This window comes from Monodelphis domestica, chromosome 2 (genome assembly GCF_027887165.1).
Source record: "Monodelphis domestica isolate mMonDom1 chromosome 2, mMonDom1.pri, whole genome shotgun sequence".
Taxonomy (NCBI): domain Eukaryota; kingdom Metazoa; phylum Chordata; class Mammalia; order Didelphimorphia; family Didelphidae; genus Monodelphis; species Monodelphis domestica.
Window position 1 is genome coordinate 439,938,112 of NC_077228.1, and position 27,725 is coordinate 439,965,836.

At 35.4% G+C, this 27,725-nt stretch overlaps 1 protein-coding gene across 4 annotated transcripts in view; it reads right to left on the reverse strand.

The window, feature by feature from the left end:
* Positions 1–27,725, reverse strand: part of SERAC1 (serine active site containing 1) — a 78,743-nt gene that overhangs the window by 20,572 nt on the left and 30,446 nt on the right. For all 4 annotated transcript variants that reach the window (XM_007484811.3, XM_001371135.4, XM_056818994.1 and 1 more), the window contains 5 exons: positions 21,991–22,104; positions 20,649–20,811; positions 9,904–10,054; positions 7,493–7,631; positions 2,232–2,326 (listed from right to left, as the gene is read on the reverse strand). In XM_007484811.3, the coding sequence (XP_007484873.1) occupies positions 2,232–2,326; positions 7,493–7,631; positions 9,904–10,054; positions 20,649–20,811; positions 21,991–22,104 (662 nt within the window). The remainder of the gene's footprint in view (positions 1–2,231; positions 2,327–7,492; positions 7,632–9,903; positions 10,055–20,648; positions 20,812–21,990; positions 22,105–27,725) is intronic.

Here is a 27,725-nt window from a genome sequence, read left to right on the forward strand (position 1 = left end):
CAAACCCTTACCATTCTTCTGCTTTGAAACCAGTTTTTAATATTAATTCTAAGACAGCTGGTAATGCCTTAAAAAAATCCATTTCCCCTTCTGAAGCTATTATACCAAGGGTTACTAGGTATATTATTCTTGGCTATAATTTCATATGCTTTCCCTTCCGGCTCCTTTAGAAGGGCTGCTAAAACATGTTTGATCCTGACTATAGCTATGTAATACTTAAATTCTTTCTTTCTGGCTGCTTAGAACCTTTTTTCTTTGACCTGAAAACTCTGGATTTTGGCTATGATATGCTTGGAAATTTCATTTTGAGATTTCTCTTGAGAGGTAGCTAGCGGAGTCTAATTCCACTTTGCCTTCTAATTCTAAGAAATCTGGTTTTCTTTGAAGATATCTTGAAATTTGATGTCTAGGGTATTTTTCCTTCATCGTGGCAACATCCAGATAGCCCAATACTTGTTAAATTTTGATGTTTCCCAGGTCAATTTTTGCTACACCTTGAATTTTATTCTATATTTTCAATCTTTTTAACTTTGTTTTAATTTTTCCTGTTTTCTCATAGACTCATTGGCTTCCATTAGGTTTATTTTAATTTTTAGGGTGCTTATTGCTTGGGCAAAAATTTGCACTTCTTGTGCTAAGTCATTAACTAACCTTTCAAAAAGTTTCTTCCATAGTTCTCATTTCTTTTCTACCTTTTTTCCTCAAATGCTCTCATTCCATTTATAGTAACATTTAAAAACTTATTAACTCCTGCTTCACCTCTTCCAGAAATTATAGCTGAATGTGTGCCTATGCTGTTTTCCTCTGAGGCTTTGCTTATAAAGATTTTAGAAGTCATTTTCTTTTTACAGGATTGCATTTTGAGTGTCTCTGTCACCATAATAAATATTTATGGTGGGATTCTTTTTTGTTTGTTCGTTCTTCCTGCCCGGTTTCAAACCTGATGTTAGAACTGAGCTCAGCCCACTTCTGGAGGGAAGATCGAGGGTGGTCTTGTTATGGCTTTCTTGGGGTATTGAGTGTTTTAAATCCAGGATCTCAGGGAGAGGCATGAGATCTGTAGGCTTTTGGTATTCCTAAAATCGTCTGATCCTGAGCAAAGTCTGATTGCCACTGCCTTGTCTGAACTTTGCAATTTCTGATTTGAGATTGAGTTAGCACAACCATAGACTCCTCCTAGACTTAACTCCTTTCAGTCAGCATGGAAAGCTCTATTGATTTGAAGTAAAAGAATTATAGTTTCCCCTTTGGTCTAGAATCTCTACCCTGTGGATAGGGCTGGGTACTAGAATTTTGCACCCTACTCTTGAGGTCTGAGCTCCAAAATTGTTGCTTTGCTTCTGAACTTCCTTCTTTCTCAATACCTGGTCCAGGGCCTGGCTACCCAGGAATGCCATTCCCATGTGCAGGTTCTCCTCTCAGTCCACCTTGGATCTGTAACTCAGAACTGAACAACGAATAGATGCTAAAGCTGACATTTGGCACTTGTTCCCACTGAGGTTCCCTAGGACAGGTTTGGGATTTCCTCTTGCTCTGGTATATAGCCTTTCTTGGGATGCTAGGGTCCCATACACTGTATGCTACAGACCCAACCAGTTCCCAGTATCTAACAGTCCTGTCTCCCTAAACTGAACTGGATTAGACAAATTACTTATTCTTTTTCCCAGATTTCCATATCAGGCTTCAGGCTGGTGCTTTTCTAGATCTCTTTGCAGTTTTGTGGAGGGGAACTTGGTTGATCTGCATCCTAATTTGGCTTTTGCTATCTTGATTCTACCTTCAGGCCCTTCACACATTTAAAGATACCTTTCTCTTTCCCTAAGCTACACGTCTGTAGTTTTTTTCTACTGTTATTGATGTGAATAATTTTGATTTTTGCTCTTCTGATCATTCTCCTCTGGAAACATTCTGGCTTATCAATGATGCTCCCAAAAAGATGACATTCAGAACCTACAGTATGTAATTATCTAATAATATAATTTCTAACAGAAAAAGGAAGTCATATTACAACAAAAACTTAGTATATTAAAAAGATCCATATAAAAGCCCAACTTTAGAACATACTAGACTACTTTCTTATGGTTAATCATTGATAAAAAGAAAGGTTAAATCAAAATATTTCCTCCAAAGAAGAAATTCTCTTGTTTCAAGCATTTAATCAATCAGTTAATAAGGTAAGGATGTTTTTTTCTTACTCTTCCTCAACAGTTTACATGATTTTCTTCTATTACCTTTCCACAGGACATTTTGCTCTCCAATCACTAAGGCTGGTGTCATACTCCACAGAAATAATTCGAAGAGCAGGGCAATCACTTGCTAACCATGTCTACATGAAATAAGTAAAAAGAGCATACATGAATTTTCATCACACTAGTATAGGCATGTAAAAATTCATGATCAGCAGTATCCGGCTATATTTATCAGTTAATTAAAGAAATCATAAAAAACAGATTATAGATGAAAGTTAATGTGACAAAAACTTAGCTTCCAATTAAACTTAGAATCACCTGTCCTTGTTGTACCTCAAACATTTTTCACCCCTCAACTCCAGGCATTTTCACTCCTTTATACTTGAAATGTTCCCCCTTTCTCATCTCCACCCTCTCCTGACTTCCCAAGCTTCCTTCAAGTAAAGCTTCCAAGTAAAATCTTAACCTTCTGCAAGAACCCTTTCCTCCCAATTCCTCTTAATTCTAGTGTTTAGCATCAGATTATTTCCTATTTATCCTGATTTTTTTTTACTTAATGTTTATTGACTAACATTTCAGTCATTAACAAACTAAAGAAAACCAAAGTTTTAATAATATTTTTTACTTACAAAGCCCACCCATCTTAAAGAAAGTAAGCTTCATATTTTTCTGCACAAAGAATACCAAGTATTGATTCTAAGACAGAGAGTAAGGATTAGGGTTGCAAATTAAATTTATAAATTAACTATCTTTAATTTGCTAAAATGTTATATTTCTTAGAATCTAACTTTAATGAACCTGAATATTTCATAGACAAAGAACAAAGAGTACTACATATAAAAGCCATCAATTTTATTACATGAAGATGGTCTTTGTTTTTTACCAATCCCACAATTCTTCCCCACTAATTAAAATTAAAAAAACAAACCAATAACAACAACAAAAACCCATTCCTTATAACAAGTTTGTATAGAAATGAAAAACATTTATATACTGGTCAAATTTTAAAATGCGTTTAAATATGTACCTATAATCCCCTCACTTCTCTTTTAAGAGGTAGGAATTGGGAAATATCCTTTTCCTTGGTCTTCTGGAACTGTGGTTGATCTGGAACTTCTGGAACATTGGTCAATGCTCTTATGTCTTTCAAAGTTATTTTTCTTTATAATGCTATAGTCATTATATAACTTGTTGCCCTGGCTCTATTCATTTCATTTCTCATCTGTTCATGATACACAAGTCATTCCAGGTTTTTCTGACCCTAGCACTTTCATCATTTGTCACAGCAAAATAATATTCCATTACATACACATAAAATTTGGAAAACCATCCCACAATTGACAGCACCCTGTTCAATTTCTAGTTCTTGGCTATAAGAAAAAAAATGCTGCTATGCCTATCTTATATATGTGGGTTCTTTCCCTCTTTCTTCTGTCACTTTGGGGAATATATCTATTAGTGATATTAATGTGCCACAGGACATGCCCAATTTAGTGAATATGGAAGCATAATTCCAAGTGCTCTGTAGAATCACTATCCTAACTCAGAGCTCTACAAGCAGGGCATTAATGTGTCTATACTCCCAAATCCTCTCCATTTCCTGTCATTTCCCTTTTTTTCCCTCAACTTTGTCAATCTCTGTATAAGATATAACATAAATATTGTTAAAATTTGCTTTTCTCTTAGCTATTATTAATTTATTCTCTTATAAGTTAGAACATTTTATGAGGTTTTTGTTAGCTTGCTTTTCTTCTTTTGGGAACAGTCTGTTCATATTCTTTGGACATTTAATTTGTGTGAATGATTCTGGTTCTTGTATAGTTGAAAATACTCCTCATATAGCTTAGATATCTTAGAGAAAAATCATTGAAATATTTTTCTAGTTGTTTCCCTTCTGATTTTATTTGCATTGACCTTTTTTTGTTAAAAAATGCTTTTCAATTTTAAGCCACCAAAATTGTGCAGGCTCCTGTTTAGTCAAAATATCTTTCCCTAGCCATCATTTTGGAATCTGAAGCAGCTCCCTATTACCCCAAGGATCAAATATAAAATCCTGTTTGCTCCCTTCTTACTTTTCAGATCTTCTTCTACTTTGTTCCTTTTCACATAGGCTACCATCCAACAACACTGACCTCATTGTGGTTCCTTCCTTGGTGGTAGTGCATATCCCAGTTTCTGTTCCTGTTTGATGACTATCCTCAATGCCCCAACATGTTCTACTCATCTCTGCCTCCTCTGTTTCTATCAAGACTCTGCTGAAGTCCCCACTTCTAAAACAGGGCTTTTCTGATTCTTGTTCTCCATTTACCTTCCCCATGGTGCATTCCCTTGGAGATTACCTCCCATTTACATTGTACATATTTTGTAGGTACATGGTTGTCTACATATTGCCTTCTACATTAGAATGTGGGTTCTTTTAGGTCTTTCTTTGTATTCTTAGCACAAAGCACAGCAGCTGGTACATCACGTTTAATAAGTGTTTGTTGACTCTTAACTGACTTGTGAATGGTATTTCCAATTTTACTCAAACTATATGACTTTTTATATCCAAGTCCTCTATATATTTGGAGATTATTGTGACATATAGTATGAGATCTTGGTTTAAACTTTAATTTCTGCCAAATCACTTTCAAGTTTTCTCAACAGTTTCTGCAAAACAGTGAGTCCTTGCCCCAGTAGTCTTTGGATTTACCAAAGACTCTACAAAGTATGCTACTATATTGGTTTCCTGCTGATTTTTTTGTTCCTAATCAATTCCATTATCAACTTTTCTATTTCTTTTTTTTTTAAATCATCATCAAATAGTTAAAATTTTCCTCTCAGATGTGCTTCTGGCTCTCCAAACATTGCCACCAAGACTTAAGCTGTCTCTCATTCTGGAATCTCCTTTCACCATGTCAGCAATCTTCTGATATTGGTGAGTTCTTTCTGGGGTTTCCGTGCCCAGGATAATCATGCTTCAGATCTGTTACCTGGAAAAACTATTGTAATCTGTTTATTTCCTTCAAAAACTTTCCCTCATTTAATTTTTTTATTGTTGTTTCTGGCTTTATTTCTTCTTCTAAGTATTAATGTGGCTACACTATTTATTTTTCCTGATACTCTCTTTCTCAGTGTTTTCCTCTTGGCCAGCTCTTGATCCATAATATTTCTTCATGAGTACCAGAGATGATTTCTGTTTATTCACATTTCCAGATGAAATTTGTGATTTGTGACTTTGTGGCAAAGTCAAGTTCTGTCCCCTCCCACAAGACTGGATGAATTTCTCAGGCCTTGTTTTGTTCTATCCTCAGTTTCCTAGACTACTGCCACTGGTTTTCTTCTTCCCTGGAACATATGGGATCAAGGCTGGCAGGCTAATTTAGTGTTGCTTTTGAGGCTTGCCCCATAGGGATATTGTTATGGTCTCCTATCATCCACTAAGGATTAGGGCCACTGTTAGTCATAGCCCTTCTGCAGTGCTCCAGCTTATTCACCTGAGTTTGTTCTAGCTTTCCTGGTAAGACTTCTTTTCTTGTGCTGTGGCTTCTGGCTTCCTTTGTGCCATCCTTTTGATTTGCTTCATTTTGCAACGTGCTAGAAAGTATTTCAGAGAGACAGGTTCTTTTTTCAGGCTGCCATCGTGAACAAAATTTCAGAAAAGTATTTTTTTTTGTAAACTTGCTAATTTTAAACTAGTGAATGTGATTCTATATAAGGGCGGTTTAAGTTGGGTACTAGGAAATAATATTTACAGATACCAATCTACAACAGCATCATCATGGACATAATATCTTTATGCTTGTGTCCTAGAAGATAAAAGTATAAATAACACTACTGCTATGTAAAAAGGCTCTTATAAAACAAATAAACAAATCAATGTGATGATTTCGATTTTAGATGACAAAAATTTATATTTCAAGCTCTCACAAGTTTAATATTGTGATGAGTGGTTGCAATATCTAACCATTAAATGAATACTGATGATTACTATAGTCTAATTACATTACCAATGAAATAGTTTTCATTTATAATAGTATTGTTTAATTTCTATGAAAGGCCTAATTTCTTTTCTCTTTTTACTTTTCAAAGACTACAGTATCCTAACTCATGCGAGCTATTACAGAATATGCATTACTTAAGTGGGTAAGAGCCTGGTGTTAATGGCACAAACGTGACATTATAATGTAGAGTTGCTGATGAAAAATATTCACAACATCCTTTGCTAATTCATTTCAACAAACGTTTATAAAGCATCTAATCAGTGAAAGGCACTGGAGATATAATTTCTGGCCAGGGAACTTACATTCTATTGGAGTGAAAGGCAAATATATGTGCACTGATAAGTAAACATAAAATATATACCAACTTATTTCAAGGAGATAACAATAAAAAAACCAGGTACGTTAGGGGAGATCTGGGAAGATTTCTTGAGGAAGATGACACCTGAGCTAAATTTTGAAGAAAGCAACAGATTTTATAAGGTAGAAGTGAGTAGGGAATAAATTACAAGCATGTGGAGGTACCTTTGGAAAGGCATGAAAAAGAATGTCATGTACAAGGAACAGCAAAACCTATATGACTGAAACATAGAGTATAAAAGGGAATCAGACTAAAAATATAGGTAAGAATCAGATGACAAAGGTTTTCAAAATGTCAAAGTTCTCTATGCTTACCTAAAGCTGATGTGGAACTATTTGATTTGGTTTTGTAGGGGATGATACAGTAAGATTTAAACTTTGGTAATGCCAATTAGTCAACTGTTTGGGACCTGGATTAAAAAGAAAAGACACTAGAAACAGGGAGAAAAATTAAGAAGTAATAGCAATGATAAGGAACTGAAACTGGTTAGGTGATTCGAAAGGAGGAGACAGATGTGAGACATTATGGAGGTAAACTGTCTAAACAGATTAAGTGAAAAGGGGGGAAGGAAAAAAGAAAGAGTAAAAGTTGACTAAGATTGTAAGTCAAAGTTTGCAACAGGGAAAAGAGAAATCTAGAGGAGAAAGTCTAGATTGGGGAGATAATATTAAGTTCTATTTTGGACATTGTGAGACATTTAAGATGTCTACAGGATATCCAGAATCCAGTAAGAACTAGAGCTCAAGAGAGATATTTGGGTTTGCTGTATAGAAATAGGAGTCATCTCCATGGATGTGATGACTCAATTCATGATGTTAATGAGATCACCAAGGAAGAGAAAAGTAAAAAGAAAAGAAGGTCAGCATTCTTCTAACTGTATCACGACTTTACTAGCTCTCATATTCTCTCTCCAGTGTTCCCTGAATACAATGACCTCCCGAGAACTGGACTGTTTTCCTTACCTGGGGCCAACACTGTGTATAACTTTCTTCATCTGAGGCCTTTTCAATTTCAAACTTATCACTGTCTTGCTGACGCCAAGTTTTGAAGGCTGCTCCCATAAGGCCATGAATAAAAAGGACATCTGCTTTAATGGGCTGACTAATAAGAGAAAGAGTTTTAAAAAGAAGCAGAATATATACATTATTGCACCAGTGAAAATCTCTAGTCTTTCCCTGGTGCTCTCCCAATTCTATTTGAAATTCTGTGAAACCTGATCAATACATATTTCATGAGCATTTATTTATTCAGGGCAGGTTATCTTCTTTGATCTAGGATATAAGCTGAACACACATCCAAAAGCAAGTGAATGAGAGCTAACCCTTCAGGTCACCCAAATCAAACATGGTAAAGAATGTGGTGAGAGCACACAACTAGATTGCCCTCATATCCTATCTCCTGAGTTATATATTTCAGAGAATGAATAATGTAATAGAAGAAAACAGTATGAGAATATATTGTTATTCCATAGTCTTCATATGTAAAGGGGAGTAGATAAAACCTTCCAAATAGACATTTACCCAGGGTAGAAATAGATTAATATCAGAAATAAAGAATGAATTAAAACAAATGTATACTTCTTGAGAGGGAAGGCAAAAACCAAGATGAAACTTTGACTGGTATTTAGTGGCAAAGTTAACACATATGAAACATTGTTAAATTAATTTTGTTTACAAAGCAAAATTAAAATGACAGTTAAGATTTCATGTTGAAAATCAGTCTCTATTTTTTCCTATTTCCTCTATTTTTGGGTACACAACCACAGTCACAAACCACTGATTAGAAAAAATAAATCCTGTCCCAAATTTAATCAGCTTGGAAAATCTCAATGACCATTTCAATATTTACTGCCACAGCAATGAAATATCTGATGGTGGTGATTATGAATAACATAAAAAACTAGGATGAGTAATATTTTCAAATTGTATAAAAACTTTTATCACAGTTGAATTTTTTAGATGATCAGAATTTTCTCCAGGTCTTAGTCTCAAGTCCATTTTAAATGACTATATATGTAGCAATGTAGTGGTCAGATTTTTGTCAACCTCAATAATCTCAAACACAGTAATGAATACCCCAAAAAGTACCCTTGAAGCACTAAGAAAGTAGTTGTCACAGAGCCCACTCTCTTGGGTTTATAGGAATACTACTAATTTAATATCATTATAAAATTAAAGTTGCTTATTAGTTTTGACTTTTTCTTCCTGGAAACTTCCTGTACTTTTTAGTTTATAATAGTAAGTAATTTGGAAGGAGTAAGGAGTAAAGGGGTTGTCATATACTCTGAGACTAGCAACAATAAAGAAAGAAACAGGAGAAACATCAATTTTTAAAATATGGCCACACAGGGTTCACTTAGCAGAGAGGCAAACCATCCCATGTGTGCCTTGACCACTTGTAAGACATCACTATTTCAGTGTAGAATGGCAACCGATATTCATGATGGTATTTGGTTATCAGAAAAAAGTATATTATGTTATATTTACTCTTATTCACTAAGTCAAGGATTTATATATTTTGGAATAAAATTTTTCCATCAAAAATGTTTAGAAGACAAATAGTTCAGCAATGAGAGGGAGAGCTTCAGCTAGCTACAAAATTGCCTCAACCAAATCATCTCATTCTTTTAGTGAAATAAGAATTGGCTTTCCAATCACTCTTCAAATCATTAAGCCAACCACTAACTTGGTAGCAACTCAAAAGGATTTAATTTCCCAAAATAGTCAATTAAAGTGTTAAGTATTTGTGTGTACAAGGGAAGAATAATACCTAATATAATAATAATATAACAAGCCTAATATAATCTATACAAGGGAAATATAGTCTATATGAAATTATTAGAAAATGTTTGAAAAAAATAAATGCAAAACTATAAGGAATTTACAACAGAAGTTTTAAGAATGGAGATTGATATGAGCTGAAGAAATAGATATGAATAAATGGGCAGTAGAATTGAATTCAGCTTTGAAAAATGAGTAGAATGACATATACACAAAAAGGAAGAGAGAGGCAATGGAAACAAAATGATCAAAGGCACAAAAGGGGAATGAATGTACAGTAGGAAAATAGACATCACTGGACTGGCCTGTGCATACTGGGGAGAAATAAGACTGAAATTGTAGGATGGGGCAAGATTATGAGAGATCTAGAAAAAAGGCAGAGTATTTCCCTAACATAGCAGGAAATAGTGAGCTGCTTAGGCTTCTTAAGAAGGGAGACAGAAATTCCTACTGATTCCGTTTCTTTTTTTTCCCCTTTTCCTTAATGTTATTTAATTGATAAAAGGAAAATTAAAACTCTCAGGCCTACACATTTTACATTCCCCTCCCTCTATCCCCCCCAGAAGTCATTCTATTCCATTCTGCTTTCTTACCTAGAGCGATACTGTGGATACAGCACAAACACTCCATCCTCATACTTCTCTTGCACAGTTTCCCTGTCCAGGTTAGCCAGGGTTCTGGCAGCATGTGAAGCCTGAATGACTTGGGGGGATTTCACTGCTTCAGCCAGTATGGAAACCCAGCCTAGTATAAAAGAACATATCTCCTCAATTATTATATAATTAAGTCTCATATTGTTGGGGATTAAGCTGGGGAGAACTTTAAATACTAAAGGACAGTGAAAGCAAACCATAAATCCATCTTTCTCCTGGTACAAGATTTTTCCTGAATTGATGAAGCCAGTTTGTTCTAATTTAGTAATTCTCTGAGATCAAGTGAGTCTGAAAGCATATATGACAGTGGTTGGTTAATGCTAAATGTTTCCAAAGAAGTTGTAAATCTATAATTCATTCACTATTTGAGTCTCTGTGTTTGAAGAAAAATTTCTTTTTAAAATCAACTTATGAATAGTTAACAGTAGAAAAACTGAGAGCCCTTAAAAAAAAAAAATTCTAGTTAGCATAGTTAAAGCAGCATTCTGCAAGTTAATTACTGGCAAAATGGAGAAGTACCCATTTGTTCATTCTAAATTGGATGGCTTTAATTTTTTGGAGTTATTTCATACTATTTTATCTGAAAATGGAAAATGGGAGCAGAGGATTGGCTATTATTATTTTGTTGAACTCTTTCAAAAGTACATATCTAACTTATCTTTTACAATACGAATATTCTTAGTATGTTTTATGTCTCATTGTATAGAAACAAGTTAAAAAATCTTGTTTATTCTTTAAAGACCAGAAATAGGCTTAATTTTTGGTCACTGTCTACTGAGAAATTATGTTCCTTTATCTTGTTATGATCATGTTATGGCCTTTCCTTTTTCAAGAAATCTTCCTATATTGAAGGCATATTAACTATTAGTATACATTTTTGATCTTTTGATCTCGATGCCACCTAGATATTATAAAATGCTATATCTGAAAAAACTGATCATAAAAGGTTTTTTCGAAGTCTTCAAATATGTAGTCTTATGTGGGTGGTGTGTCAGTATAAGATCTAGTTATAAAAGTCTAAATTAATATATTAATTCATAGAAAATTATTCCTACTCCTTTGGCTTACTAAGGCTTACATAAAATAATCTTCACCTGAGGAAAAGCTATAAACATTAAACTGTGTGATCAAACTTTAATTTATTTTCTGTTACCTTAAAAAAGTCATTCAATGGGAGCAGGTAAGTAGCTCAGCGGATTGAGAGCCAGGCCTGAGGTTCAAATATAACCTCAGCTACATCTAAGCTGTGTGACTCTGGGCAAGTCACTTAACCCTTATTGCCTAGCCTCTACTACTTTTCTGCCTTAGAATCATCTAAGATGGAAGGTAAGGGTTTAAAAAAAAAGATTCATTCAACAAACTGTCTTGGCTCCAAACAGTACTATTCAGTGTTTCTTATAGAATGATCAAAAGAATATTATCCCAAAAAATATATATGTGTGTGACTGTGGATAATATATGTACATACAGTTTCCATAAATGCCCTTGCTAAGGCAAACCTTACATTTTTATCCCTGATTCCATGTCGCCTTTTCAATATCTCCTTTTCTACTCGTTCCTTCCCTTCTACAAACATATTCTAGCTTTAATACCTCTCTAACTTTAAAGTAAATTCACTCATGATTCTAACTAGGCCAAGCTATTATTTTCTACTCTCTTTCATGACCAAAATTTTAGAAAGAGCAGTTTGATCTAGATCCTGTCCCCATCTACTGAAACTGCTTAGTTCAAGGTCAATTATAACCTCTTACCAAAAAAACTTTTTTCAGTTTTCATTGACTTCTTTGCCACAATCTTCTTCCCCATCCCCCTTAACCCCAGTTCCCTTCCCTGCACACAAATATCTCTTTCTTCCATTTAACTTCCATGACAGTGTATATACATACATGGTTCTTCTATTTCTGTGGCTAGAATGAGCACTTCTATGCGGATGATAATCAGACTTCTATCTCCACCCCAGAACACTAATCTAGCATTCTTATAGTACATTCTACAAATGTCTCTTAACAAGAAGTCTTATCAACACTTCAAAATCAACATGCACAAAACTAGGCTCAGCACCTTTCAAAATTACAACTCCTAACTTTCTATTTCTGATAATGGCACCATCAAGTTCTGAGGCTTAAAAAAAAAAAATTCAGATTTTAACTCTTTCCTCTCCAGCTCCTCACACCTTGTTGGTTGTCCAGTGCTCTACATTCTACCTCTGTAATCTCTTTCCTATATGTCCCCTCCTTTCTGGCATCTCGTCTTCGGTTGAGTTTTGGCCCTCATTATTTCTTCAACTGTCTCCTATCTAGTCTTCTGCTTCCAGGCTCTCCCTTACCTTCACTGTAACCTCCATACTACTGACTATCTACATAGGATTCCTAATTGGATTATTCCCATGCCCCAAATCCTTCAGTACCATTACAATGCAGCCAATACATTCTTTCTCTCCTTGAATTCCAAGTCTCCTAAAATGGCTTCCAATCTTACCTTTTCTATCTTTTACTACTCCTTTTACATATATATATTCTCTTCCAAGTGAACAATTTACCACCCCCACTTTCTACTTTTGTTAATAAACTACTTCCTACTTCTACTTTTGTTAATAAACCCTCTTCTTCTTCCTAAAATTTCTTACAGAACTAAACTTTACCTTTACACCTAATACATTTGGCCTCATATTATGTGTTCATATCTTATTTTGACTATCCTCCTGCCCCATTAAATTTAAGTATAAGTTACTTCTGGCTAAGCATGGTGGCAGTCTAGACGGAGGACACTTCCTCTTCTCAGAACCCACAGATATAGACTACTTCAAAAGACCAAAAAAACCCCAAATTCATAAGAATGAAGGGACTCTACAGTAGAGCACAGCATTGAAGGTGCTTGGGATTTGGGCATTTCCACACTATACGGGGGTGAATAAGCTCCCACCCAAATGTGAGCTGATCTACCCTCCCCCACCCCACCTGTGGAAACAGAGTAAGAGTCAGCGTGCACCAGAATCAGTGAGTGAGCGAGGGGCACCTCTAGAGTGAGCAAGGGGCATCTATAGGTCCTTAGAAACTGACTAAGACCACCAAAGACCTACCCCTGAGAGCAGCTACACCCGAAACCCCAGCAGGCTGAAGAGTGAAGACCGTGGGTGCTCTCGAGTAAGGCAGACATTCAAGATCTTGCCTCGGGCAAAATCCTTGCTCCTTAACTCCATACACAGAGAGCCTACCCATCTTACTCAGATTTCTGACTAAAAAGGGAAGGAAAAACCTCCACAGTGATGGCAAATTGTGCCCAGGAGCTACAACCTCCCTCCACCAAAAAACAAACAAACAAACAAAAAAAAACAAGAAAAAGGTATTGACCCTGGAAAATTTTTACAAAGCAAAAACCCATGCTAAAGAGGAAATACAGGAAGAGGTTCAAATCAACCCAAAACCTTCCAAAAAATGGAAATTATCCACAACCACTTGAAGAATTTAAATTGGAGCTTATCAAAAAGATGGAAGCCTTCTGGCAAGAAAAGTGGGGAAATACTTCAAAGATAAAAAGAACAGTCTGAAGGACAAGATCTCCCAATTGAAGAAATAGCTGAAAGCCAAGAAAAGCAGGATAGACCAAACTGAAAAGGAAAATCAAAAGATTATAGCTGAAAAATCAGTTCTTAAAGACCAGAATTAGGCAACTGGAAAACAATGATATTGCAAAACAGCAAGAACTAATAAAACAAAGTCAAAAGACTGACAAAATAGAAGAAAACAAAATATCTCACAGACAAGGTGACAGATCAGGAAAACAGGTCACGATGAGACAATTTGAGAATCATTGATCTACCTGAAAAGCCAGAAATAAACAGAAATCTTGACATTCTACAAGAAATCATCCAAGAAAACTGCCCTGATGTTCTGGAACAAGGGGGGAAAATAGACATTGAAAGAGTTCATAGAACACCTTCTACACTAAATCTACACTAAATCCTCAAAAGACAACTCCCAAGAATATAATTGCCAAATTTCAGAGCTTACAAGCTAAGGAGAAAATTCTACAAGAAGCCAAAAACAGACAATTCAGATACCAACGAGCACCAATCAGGATCACACAAGACCTGGCAGCTTCAACACTAAGGAACCGCAGGTTTGGAACATGATATTCAGAAAGGCAAGAGAATTGGGTCTTCAACCAAAGATCACCTATCCATCAAAACTGACTATATATTTCCAGGGGAAAGTATGGGCATTCAACAAAATAAATAAAATTTATTTTCAACAAAATAAAATAGAAGATTTCCAAATATTTGTAAAGAAAAGACCAGAACTAAGTGGAAAGTTTGATATGCAAATACAAAGATCAAGGGAAACATGAAAAGGTAAATAAGAAAGAGAAGGAAAAGGGGAAAAAATTTTTTTATTCAAAGTCTCGTCTTTAAGGGCTACAATTAGATCAGATTATATATATTAATATATAATAATTATATATTAATATATTAGTATAATGGGGAAATGTTATTTGTAACTCTCAAAAATTGTATTCATTACTATAGTAATTAGAAGAATCATTCACCGGAAGGGATTGGGGCATTAAGGGCTATAAGATAATATGCAAAAAAAGAAAAAGGGAGGGGGTAATCGAAGATGATACCAAGAGATATTTGAAGAAATAAAATAAATAGGATAATCTTTATCACACAAAGATACACATGGGAAGGGGAGGGGAAGAATACTCTTATAAAAAGGAGAGGAAGAGCATGCTAATAGGTAATACTTAAACCTTACTCTCAGTGAAATCAATTCTGAGAGGGAAGAGCATCTAGATCCATTGGGGTCTAGAATTCTATCTTATCCTACAGGGTAATTGAGAAGGGAAAACTAAGGGGGGTAGATGGGGAGGAGTACAAAAAGGAGGAAAAGAGAGGGGGGAGGGAACTTAACAGACCCTAAAAAACAAGAAGGGAACAAAAAGGGAGGGGCCAGAAAGGGAAGCATATCAAGGGGATTAGGGGGATTGATTACAAGTAAACCACTGGTTTAAAAGGATATAGCAAAAAAAGAAAGGACAGAACTAGGAGAGGATATCAAAATGCTAGGGAATACACAAGTGAAAATCATAACCTTGAACATGAATAGGGTGAACTAACCCATAAAATGAAAACAAATAGGAGAGTGCATTAGAATCCAAAATCCTACCATATGTTGTCTACAAGAAACACACATAAGGCGGGTAGATACTCGTTAGAATTAAAGGTTGGAGCAAAACCTATTGAGCCTTAACTGACAGAAAGAAGGCAGGAGTTGCAATTATGATATCTGACAAAGCCAAAGTAAAAATAGATCTGATTAAAAGGGATAGGGAAGGTAAATACATCCTGATGAAAGGTAGTTTAGACAATGAGGAAATATCAGTAATCAACAAATATGCACCAAATGGTATAGCATCCAAATTTCTAAAGAAGTAAATAGTGGAATTGAAGGAGGAAATAGATAGTAACACTATACTAGTGGGAGACCCAAACCTACCACTATCAAATTTAGATAAATCAAATCAAAAAATAAATAAGAGGTAAAAGATGTGAATGAAATCTTAGAAAAATTAGAGTTAATAGATATATGGAGAAAAATAAATAGGGACAAAAAAGAATACAATTTCTTTTCAGCAGCACATGGTACATTCACAAAGATTGACCATGTACTAGGTCATAAAAACATAGCAAACAAATGCAGAAAAGCAGAAATAATAAATACAACCTTTTCAGATCATAACGCAATAAAAATAATGATCAGTAAAGGTACATGGAGAGCCAAATCAAAAATTAATTGGAAATTAAATAATATGATTCTCCAAAATAGGTTAGAGAACAAATCATAAACAATAATTTCATTGAAGAAAATGACAATGATGAGACATCCTTTCAAAATCTATGGGATGCAGCCAAAGCAGTACTCAGGGGAAAATTTATATCCTTGAGTTCATATATTAACAAATTAGGAAGGGTGGAAATCAATGAATTGGATATGCAAGTCAAAAAACTTGAAAGCGAACAAATTAAAAATCCCCAGAAGAAAACTAAATTAGAGATCCTAAAAATTAAGGGAGAAATTAATAAAATTGAAAGTGAAAGAACTATTGAACTAATAAATCAGACTAGAAGCTGGTATTTTGAAAAAACAAACAAAATAGAAAAAAATAATGGTAAATCTAATAAAAAAAGTTAAGAAAATCAAATTAACAGTATCATAGATGAAAAAGGAAACCTAACCAAAACTATAGACCAATCTCCTGAATGAACATAGATGAAAAAAATCTTAAATAGAATACCAGCAAAAAAGACTCCAGCAAGTGATCACGAGGGTTATTCATTATGATCAGGTGAGATGTATACCAGGAATGCAAGGATGGTTCAATATTAGGCAAACCATCCACATAATTGACCATATCAACAAGCAAACCAACAAACCAACAAAAATCACATGATTAAGTTGCAGGATACAAAATAAACCCACATAAGTCATCAGCATTTCTATATATCTACTGTAAAAAATTAATTATAATCTCTAATAATAAAAATATTTCATTTTATGAGGTTTATTAAATGATCATTAGAAATCAAGGAATAAAGAGGATACAAAATAAAAATAAAAACCATGTGCCCATGACTGGTTAGCCATTTTCTAATTTCTCCACCTTACCACCATCACTGCTGATTCAACATCATGCACAAGAGAGGAAGAGCAGGACTTCCCCCTGGATATTTATTCCCTGACTACAGAAAGTATATAATGACAGGAAGTCAGTGGGCTCTCAGGGAATGCAGTCCTTTTTTAGGGTAACAGATTTTCAATTATATACTCCAACACTTCTCAGCAGCAAGAATTAGAAAGAGAAATCCCCCTTTTTTTTTTCTTAAATGACCTGGGGGCAGCTGGGTGGCTCAGTGGATTGAAAGCCAGGCCCAGAGACAGGAGGTCCTAGGTTCAAATCTGGCCTTAGACACTTCCCAGATGTGTGAGCCTGGGCAAGTCACTTAACCCCCATTGCCTAGCCCTTACCACTCTTCTGTCTTGGAGCCAATACAGAATTGGCTCCAAGACAGAAGGTAAGAGTTTCTAAAAATAAAATAAAATAAAATAAAAATTACCCTAGACAATATAAAATACTTAGGAATCTATCTGCCAATACAAACACAGGAACTATATGACCATAACTACCAAACACTTTCCACACAATTAAAACTAGATCTAAATAATTGGAAAAACATTAATTGCTCATGGGTAGGACAAGCTAACATAATAAAAAAGACAGTATGAGAGAGATTGGGTATGAATCAACAGCTCACACCTTACACCAAGATAAACTCAGAGTGGGTGAATGACTTGAATATAAAGAAGGAAACTATAAATAAATTAGTTGAACACAGAATAGCATACTTGTCAGATCTCTCGGAAAGGAAAGATTTTAAGACCAAGCAAGAGTTAGAAAAAATTACAAAATGTAAAATAAATAATTTTGATTACATTAAATTAAAAAAGGTTTTGTACAAACAAAACCAATGCAACCAAAATTTAGAAGGGAAACAACAAATTGAGAAAAAAATCTTCATAACAAAAAACTCTGACAATGGTCTAATTACTCAAATTTATAAAGAGCTAAATCAATTATACAAAAAATCATGCCATTATCCAATTGATAAATGGGCAAGGGACATGAATAGGCAATTTTCAGATAAAGAAATCAAAACCATTAATAAGCACATGAAAAAGTGTTCTAAATCTCTTATAATCAGAGAAATGCAAATCAAAACAACTCTGAGGTACCACCTCACACCCTGCAGATTGGCTAACATGACAGCAAAGAAAAGTAATGAATGCTGGGGGGGAGGGGGGGGGATGATGTGGCAAAATTGGAACATTAATGCATTGCTGGTGGTGCTGTGAATTGATCCAGCCATTCTGGAGGGCAATTTTGAACTATGCCTAAAAGGCACTAAATGTCTGTCTGCCACTAAATGTCTGATCCATCCAAGGTATAAGGAAAAAGACTTGTACAAGAATATTCATAGCTGTGCTCTTTGTGGTAGCAAAAAATGAGGAGATGCCCTTCAATTGGGGAATGGCTGAACAAATTGTGGTATATGTTAGTGATAGAATACTATTGTGCTCAAAGGAATAATGAACTGGAGGAATTCCATGTGAACTGGAACAACCTCCAGGAACTGATACAGAGTGTGAGGAGCAGAACCAGGCGAACACTATACACAGAGACTGATACACTGTGGTACAATTGAATGTAATAGACTTCTCTACTAGAAGCAATGCAATGATCCAGAACAATTTGTAGAGATTTGTAGGAGAAAGAACACAATCCACATTCAGAGGAACACTGTGGGAAGAGAAACACAGAAGAAAAACAACCGTTTGATTACATGGGTTGATGGGGATAAGATTGGGGACATAGACTCTAAATGATCACCCGAGTGCAAACATAAACAGTATGGAAATAGGTTTTGATCAAGGACACATGTAAAACCCAGTGGAATTGCACATCGGCTTCTGAAGGGGTTGGGCGGAGGGGAGGGAAAGAACACGACTTGTAACCAAGGAAAAATATTCTAAATTGTCTAAATAAAATTTAAATTAAAAATCTTTCTCTAAAAAAAAAAAATTAATGTAGGGGTTCAGGGTAAATATGGAGGAGGGAAGAGGGAGGTTAGGTTTCCCTGGTGTGTTCTTACGCAATCTGTCAACTGAGCCGCATATTTTCGCGAATCTCAGTCTTCTTCACCCCGTCTTAAAACTATTAACCCCCACAGTTATTAGGATGTATCTATCTGAGTAGCCTATATCATCAATAGTTAGATGAGGTGCTGAGGGACTGGCAGAGTCTGAGAGCTGGGCTCTCCTTTCAGTGAGTTTACAGCACCCTTTGGGATCTGATATATCTTCTCCTCAGATTAGAGATGGTTGGAGATGTTTGATTGAAGAGAAATCTCTATGAAGCTTGAAAGAAGAAACAGGATTCTACCAGGTGGCCTTCTATGAAAAACCCAACCTCAGAAATAGGTCTTCTCAAGTCAAGGATTCAGATCCAAAAGCCCCCAGAAGCTCCTTAGAACCCTCCCAGGTCAGTTTTCTTCCCAGAATCCTTTACTCTCTCCAATTGACAGATTCTGCTTCAGCCCTCATGTCAGGGTTCCAAAAAAAATCCTTCCATGCCCTCATCCTTACAGTAGCCTGTTTATACATATTTTTTTGTATATTGCCTCCCCCATTAGATTGTTGACTATCTATTGCCTTTCTTTACATCCCCAGTGCTCATCACAAAGTACTTGCATTTAAAAAATGCTTATAACTATGTGACCCTGGGCAAGTCACTTAACCCCAATTGTCTAGCCCTTACTGCTTTTCAGCTTTGAAACTGATACTTAATATGATTCTAAAACAAAAATTAAGTGTTGTAAAAAATGCTTATTAATTCACTGACTATAGGGAGTAGGTATAATGGCCCCAGGACAGTTTGACAGATGATTATTATTTTTAAATTTTTCATATCCATGTTCCCCTTACAGTTACAAACAATCTCCTTATTGTTATGGGGAATTTAGAGTTAACTATATTATCTCCTAGCACATATCTACTATCTAGCTATATTATTTACTATCTACAAGAATTACCTAAAAAGTAAAGTACCTTCTCTACCCAGAAAAGTCAAAATGTATAGAACAAATAAAAAACAAAGATTTAAAACCATAATGTGCAAGCTCACAGGAAATCTAACAAGGGATAACCAACAGAAAAGATAATGAAATATTAGTAAAGTTTTAATTTTATTATATAAGAAAAATGAAAGGATACCTCTTAAAAAGAATGAAATTGTACAAAATTCTTAGCCAACACAAACATTTGCTTTCCTTAAAATTATACATAAATCTCTAAGGAAGAAATGATAAAGTCACTAAATCAGAAATGACAAAATTCACAATGTATATAACTTCCTAGAGAGTTAAAACACAGCAACTCTATCAACAATATTTTAAAGATTTGTAATATTTCATTTATTTTTGTACTGATATAATCATCATCCTTCTATGCTTTATTAGATACTTTGATGAATTGCTATAGACAAAATAATCCTTAGACCAAGCCACTGATTTTACTTTATTCAAATAAGAAATTAAAGGATATTAGTAGTGGCCTACTTCAAAACGTGTTGGCATGTTAGTTTTGAATGTTTCTATAGGGTTCTCCAACACTGGCAGAGAGACATCTAGTTTACTGGAATTTTTCTCATAAAAAAGGTTCTATAACTTTAGCAAGAATGGTCCTCATACAACAAACCAAGACTTAGCCTCAATTCAGCACATGCTGAAAAGAACTCAGTGTCATCATCACATCTTCATGAGATATTAATTTGAGGGTGGAACTTTAGTGGAAGGCACTAGATTAATGAAATTAAGAACATAAACCTGAGAATTATGCCTCCAAGTCTACCTAACAAAGTCAAATTGCTAGTAGCTATATTATTCTTATCTTGAGAATATGTCTTAAGTAAACAACAAATTCCTATATTACATATTTTATATATTTATGTATGTGTTTATATAACTCCTATTTTATATACTTTAATGAATTAATTAATATTTTAAAAAACCATAAGGCAATAAAAAATCCCCACCAAACCTAAAGTACTTAAACACATTAACTTGTTACCTGAACGGACTATAGCCGAATGAAGATGTTCATGCAATGCCATATTTCCAATAATACGAACTATCTTTCTCTGTATTTTAGGGTAGTCGTTGTTAAGTTGGTATATCCTTTGGAGTAGTTGCAGGCCTCCATTCGCTTCAATTTTATCACAGTGTGTGGCGATCTAACATAATAAATGAATTTAAATTGGATGCTGTAAAAATATATAGACCTGCTCAGATTACATAGCCCTTTTCAGTACTTAAGTTTCAATACCCATGTAAAAACCATCTAACTTAAAGAATAGCAACTGGCCAGATGGATCAATAAACAAACACAGAAAACCATTTATAATCATTCAACTGCTAGATTTAGATTTCACTGATTAGTTGACCTAAGCTAAGGAAAAAAAATTCAAATTCCATGCCTAAAGTGAAAAAGTTATGCATTTTGTTTAGATCAAATATATAAATGGGACTCCTGTCTTCCTATTTCATATTATATAGAAGATGGATTTTACAGCTAACCCTAGAAAAGGGGACCAAAATGCCAGGAAGCCACATGTTATGTTCCTAATGTTCCCCAAAATGTTTGGCCCAGTTGGCAAATTTAATATGTGTCAGTTTGATGACCTGCCAGTCCAACTTTCTTTGAACAGCTCACTAGTATTCCTGAGTATGTATTATAATCAATGCTACGAGTTCTATATAAATAGAGATTTTGAGCCTTTGGAATTCATCCCCCAGAAGTCCCTTAGTAGTTCCCAAAATTCTGTTTTATGTGATTGTATGTGGAGGAGAGAAATTAGAAAAGTCTGCAACAAGGCTGGAAAAGCAAAGACTCCAAAACTGTCAATCAAGAAGAACATTCTATTTGGAATGAGGACTTTTCCAATTTCTCTCCTCCACATGTATTTAAGTGGCTGTAACTCCTCTCTCTTTCTCTTTTTTGGACCTGTGACCAGGCTGAATTCTGGCAGTTCTTTTGCCCTAGTTATTATTAATAAAACTTTAAAAATATAATACTTAGTTGTTGAATATTAATTTTAAAACCAACAATTCTCAAACTTGAAAACATTTAAAAAGTCACTGCTATAAGGACAGTGTTGGCAAAAAGTATGAGTGCCCAGGGGGTAAATTCAAGCTATCTGTGAGCCCTTGCATTATCCAAGAGAGTGGAGGCAGAAAGTGCCTGGGGCGTGCAAAAACTTGGGTGTTGGGAAGAGGGGGAATGGAGCAGCTCCCTGAATGTTGACTGCACATGTGCCAATACTTTGGCAATGCTGCTATAGGATATAATTTATGTAGGGATACAGTCAATTTGAATTTTTTACATTTAAATTAATTTTTAAATGTTAAGTTACCTCAGAATGTTTCACTAGAGCCTGCAAACAAAATATCTCTACTGTGGCTGAAGGAACTTCGCCAAAACTTTCAGCATAAGGAAGTCCATTTCCTCCAAAACACCATAAGCCACCCTATAAGCAGAAAAAATTAATAGTTTACTTGGAAAAAAATGTTACCCATACTTTTTGTTCAGCAACTAAACATAACCCTCTGAAGTGTTATATAGGTTACCAGATACGTTTAAAACAATGAAATTATGTATAAATGAGATGGATATGGGTAAGACCTGTGATTTAGTGCTTCAAAAATCTACTTATGCAGAGAGGAGGGGAACTGGAACCCGTGGGAACAACAGGCACACATACCTGTGCTGGCTGATTATATAGTAATTTCTTCTCAAATACCTTTAACAAGTTCTTAGAAGCAATTAATAAGCACTTACTAAACTGAATTTAGCCTTCTCTTGAAAACCTCTCCCCAGGAGAGACCTACCACCTACCTCTTGAGTCAGCATATCTCACTGCCTGTTGGGAAGGTTTTCCCTGCACTGGGCCAAAATCTGCCTTCCTTTAACTTCTGACCATTGCTCTAGCTTCTACTTTGAGATCAAGTAAAACAAGGCTAATATTTCCAAATGATAGACCTTCAAATATCTAAAAAGAGCTTGAAGCCAGAAAAAGTAATTCTTTCTGCCTCTTTTTATGAAAGCAGCGATGGAAAGAGTAATGGTCATAATCTATCAGTAAAGCTGGGCTAATATTCCAAGTCTGTGACTGATAACTCTGAATTCTTAGGCAAGTCAATTAACATTCTTAAACTATAGTTTTCTCATTTATAAAAACTCAGTAAAAGTCAAAGATGACAAACACAATCACAGTCATTCTCTATTCTACACTATCTCACACCTTCCCACATTCAAGTCTTATTGATTCTGCTTCCTCAGTATTTCTGTCATGTACACTCATTTCCACTCACACCCCAACCCCACCAGTCAAAGACATCAATGCTATTCTTTGGAATTCTTATAATTCTGTTGTCTGTTTCCCCTGCTACCAACTTGTTTGAAAATTGGATGGCAGAAATTACAACCTGATATTTTTGTCCCACATTTTCCTCTTTAATAATAGTGATGATGAGAGCCAATATTTATACAGCACTTACTAAGCGCTAGGCACTGTTTAGTGCTACAATCCTTTTTTCTAATCCATTTCCCACACAAATGACAAATTGATATTTCTAAAACACAGGTCCAAACATATCACAGCTCAGTGGAAGAAGCTATAATGATTCCCCACTGCCTTTTAGTTAAAGAGCACATGCCTATATTTGATATTTAAAGCTTTTTCATAATTTGGTCCCAGCCTTTCTTTTAAAAAACAAAAACAAAAACCTTTAAAAATATGATTGGTCATAGAGGCAAAGTTAAGCCATAGACAGGGTAGAACAAAAGCAAGAGACACAGGATTTGTTTTTTTCCAGTTTTTTTTCCTAATGGATTACAAATTACTCCTACTTACACACTCTATGTTCCAGTCCTTCTGATCTGCCTTCTGTTCCCTGTAAATGGCATTATATCTACCCGCTCTATGATTAGGACACTTCTTCCTTCTCACTTGTCACTTGTCACTGAGAACTCTTAGTTCTGTATAGATTAACTCAAAAATCATCTCTTTCAGGAGGCCTCTTCTTATCCTACCCAGCTGTTAATCCCCCATCAGGGTATTATTTATTTTATATATATATATATATTCTGCATTTACTTATCTTTGTATATGTTGTAAGAGCCATAAGGACTGGGAATAATTCTCATTTGTCTTGTATTCCCAACTGCCTAGCAAAGTACCTAAAACAGTAGGTGCTTAATAAATGCTGTATTAGTGGGGAAACTGAGAAGGAACCAAAGTTGCCAGATACTTGGGGGAATAAATATAAGGTAGCACCACTTTCTTCCTCCCCTTCCCCAAGTAATGCTGTTAACAATGGAGTCAGGTCTAACTGTAGTAGAATTCCCCACAGCTCCTTCTTTAGATGATGTTCTTTGAAATTCCCTCCTAACACATTGAATCTGATTGAGTCTCTAGTAAAAAATCAGAATGTCTATTTATTTGGGTAAAATGGTTGAAGTGTAATAAGGATAGAGGGAAAGAGGAACTCCCTAGCTATTTCCCTATACAGATGAATTTAGGAGTTTGAATCAGGGAGTCTTCTTTAAAATATTCTCTGGGTTTCCCCTAAGAGAAAAGTCTTTATCCTAAAGACTTTTTATACAGGGGGCCAGTTCACTGTCTGTCCCTCAAACTGGTGAAGGGCCGGACTGTAAAAAAACTATGAAAAACTTGTCTACTGTTGTCTGAGATAACGGAGGCTGCAGCACTGGTAGTAATGGGCCTGTCACACCTTACACAGGCCCATCACCACCACCACTATACCAAGCAGCAGTATACACAGTGTGGAATCCCCTCCCCCAGATTGCTGCTCACTATGCTGACTTCTTCCATGGTACAGCCACATAATCCACCTCATTCTCATTCAGTTACTTTCAGAACAAGGAACCATGTGAAGGATTATATCACCAGAAGTAGTACTCTACGTGACTGATGCCGTGCTTTGAGGCATTGCCACATACAGTGCTCCTTCATTGACCACCAATGAAAGAGGTGCCCCTTCTGGAAGTGCGGAGGGGGCTGCATAAATGGCCTCAGGGGGCCGCATGTGGTCCACGGGCTGTAATTTGGGGACCCCTGCCCTAAAGGTATCACCAATGAAAGATAAGATCTTCAGTCGTTCAGGCAAAAGGATTAAGAGATGTATATAATCTTCACAGCAAAGGGTTAGTTCCCTCACCCTTTAGATCATGGAGAAAAGAACCTTTAGCTTCCCAACTGCTGCCCTTTTAGCTTGGCTGGAAAGTTCCATACCATCCCCAATGGCAGCTGGATTCCATCTCATCTTCTTTTCCTGAGACAGTCTTTCAAATCCAGTCTTGGCATTTCCCTCTTATACAATGCTTACTGACTAGCTGCTTAATAGTAATTGCTTCACAGGGTTATTTTTTTAATATCTGGCATTTCTTAAATGTAGATAGTATCCTTCTCCATCTTTAAAGGTGCAATCCTTCTATTCTTAATAGATAATCTTCTCTATTTGTTGTTCACAAAAGAATTAATTACCAGGGGCCAATTTATTGATGAAGAGCTTCTCTAATCTTAGGTACTCTGGACCCCAAAATAGAGATAAAACCTATTTCCAAGTAAGTACTTGACGCCTTCCCATGGTTTAAAATATTTCAAGTAAATTTTTAAAATTGGTCCAAATTACCAATAACAAAACAACTCTCCTAAGTTTTATGTCACAATGAAAAAGCTGGCAAGGACAGAAATAATCAGTGTTGGAGGAGTTGTGGAAAGACAAATACTCTCAGGCACGAATAGTGCTATTAAAGTACTTTTGGTGGAAGTATGAACTGGTACAACCATTTTGAATAGAATCATGCTCAAAAAATGACTAAGATCATAAGAAGAAATGCTCCAAATCTCTATGGATTTGATAAATGCTAATTAAAACAACTCTGAGATACCCCCTCACACTTATTAGAGTGGCTGATAAGATCAAAAAAGAAAATAATAAATGTTAGAGGAGATGTGGAAAAAATGGGACATTATACTGCTGGTAGAACTATAAAATGAAACAACTATTCTGGAATACAATCTGGAACCATATCCAAAAGGGCCATAAAACTATGGATACACTTTCACCTAGCAATTCTATCCCAAAGAGATCAGAAAGAGAATAGCACATTCTTGTAAAAAAAAAATTAAAATAAAATAAAATATTTTTAGGAGCTCTTTAGGTAATGGCAAAGAATTGGAAATTGAGGGCTCCCCATCAATTGGGAAATGGTTTAAACAAGTTGTAGTTTTATGATAGTCATGGAAAAATATTGTGCCATAAGAAATAATGATGACAAGTTTAGAAAAACCTGGAAAGACTCATATGAATTGATGCAAATTGAAGTGAGCAGAACCAAGAAAACAGTGTATACAGTAATAGAAATGTACAACAATTGACTGTGAAGGATTAAACTATTATCAGTAAAACATGGTTCCAAGATAACTTCAATGGACTTGGGATTAAAAAACACTATCCATGGGCAAAGAAGGACCTTTTAGAACCTGACTGCAAAGCAAAGCATGCCATCCTTCACTTTATTTCCTACATGAGTTTTTTGCTGTATATGTGGTATCTTCAGTCATGACTTGGGATATGGAAATATGTACTGCATGAAAGCACTGATATAATCTAGCTGTGGTAGGGAGAGAATCTGAATGCCAAAATGTCAGAAAACAATTGTCAAAACTTTTTTCTCCATATAATTAGAAAAAAAATAACATTTTATGAAAAAAATGAATAAGATGTCCATAGTGTCCATATCCTTTGATCAGAAATCCTACAACTAGGTATATACCCCAACCAGGTTAAAGATAGAAAGAAAAATCTCACATATACCAAAATATTCATAGTAGCAATTTTGGAATGACAAAGAACTAGAAATAAAGTAGATTCGTATTTGTTAGGAATGACTAATCAGATATATCAATTTAATGAAATGCTACTTTAAAAAACAGAAGATACAGAGAATCATGAGAAGACTTATATGAACTAATATAGAGAAGTAGAATGAGGAAAACATGACTACAATAACATAAATGAAAAAAAGCAAGAAACCAAACATTAATTATAATGATCAAGCAGAAAATCTTTCCCCTTCGAAACTGTAAAGCACAATGGGGGGGGGGGGGGCACTGCACATATATTATCAGACACTATTTTTTATTGGTTAGTTCTGTTGAATGGCTTTTTAAAAAAGTCTTTGCTACCAAGGATGATTCTGGGTAGGAGAAAGGAAAGCACTACAGAGGTATCCCCTTCCATATTGCTACTTTACCCACTACAGCTTCAATATATCATGGGTCAACATAAGAAATTAAATGGGAATTTGGAGGGAAGAGGGGTGAGTTTTGCAGAAGCCATAGAGGATACATGAAGGCCAGCAAATGATGATGCAGATATTTAGAAACTATATAGCCTATGACCAAACACTTAACCTAAATTTTACAATAAGGTACTATAAACACCCCATAAAAGAAAAAAAAAATTCAGATTTCTCTGGAACAAAGAGAGGGCCAAAAAATTTTATATGGATTTTCCAGATCACAGGATTGCTCCACCCCTAACTCTCAAGAAGTAGAAAGGCTAGGGGGCAGCTGGGTAGCTCAGTGGATTGAGAACCAGGCCTAGAGACGGGAGGTCCTAGGTTCAAATCTGGCCTCAGCCACTTCCTAGCTGTGTGACCCTGGGCAAGTCACTTGACCCCCATTGCCTAACCCATATCACTCTTCTGCCTTGGAGCCAATACACAGTATTGACTCCAAGACAGAAGGTAAGGGTTTAAAAAAAAAAAGTAGAAAGGATACCTGTACTTAAAAATGAAAATGGAGTAAAAGCAAAGACTTAAAAAAAAAAAAAGAGTGATACAGGAGATATAGCCCAGCCTCTGCCTCATAAATAGGCAATGAGAAAGACTAAACAATAGAGAACTGGGATCAACATACATAACAGTACCTTTCTTTGCACTCTCAGGGACACATAAATCAGGCAACCATTACTGTATAAAACATGATAGCAATTATTAATAGAAACTCAGGATATTACCAATCCTAGTCTATCTTTCTTATCTTCCTAAGGATGACAC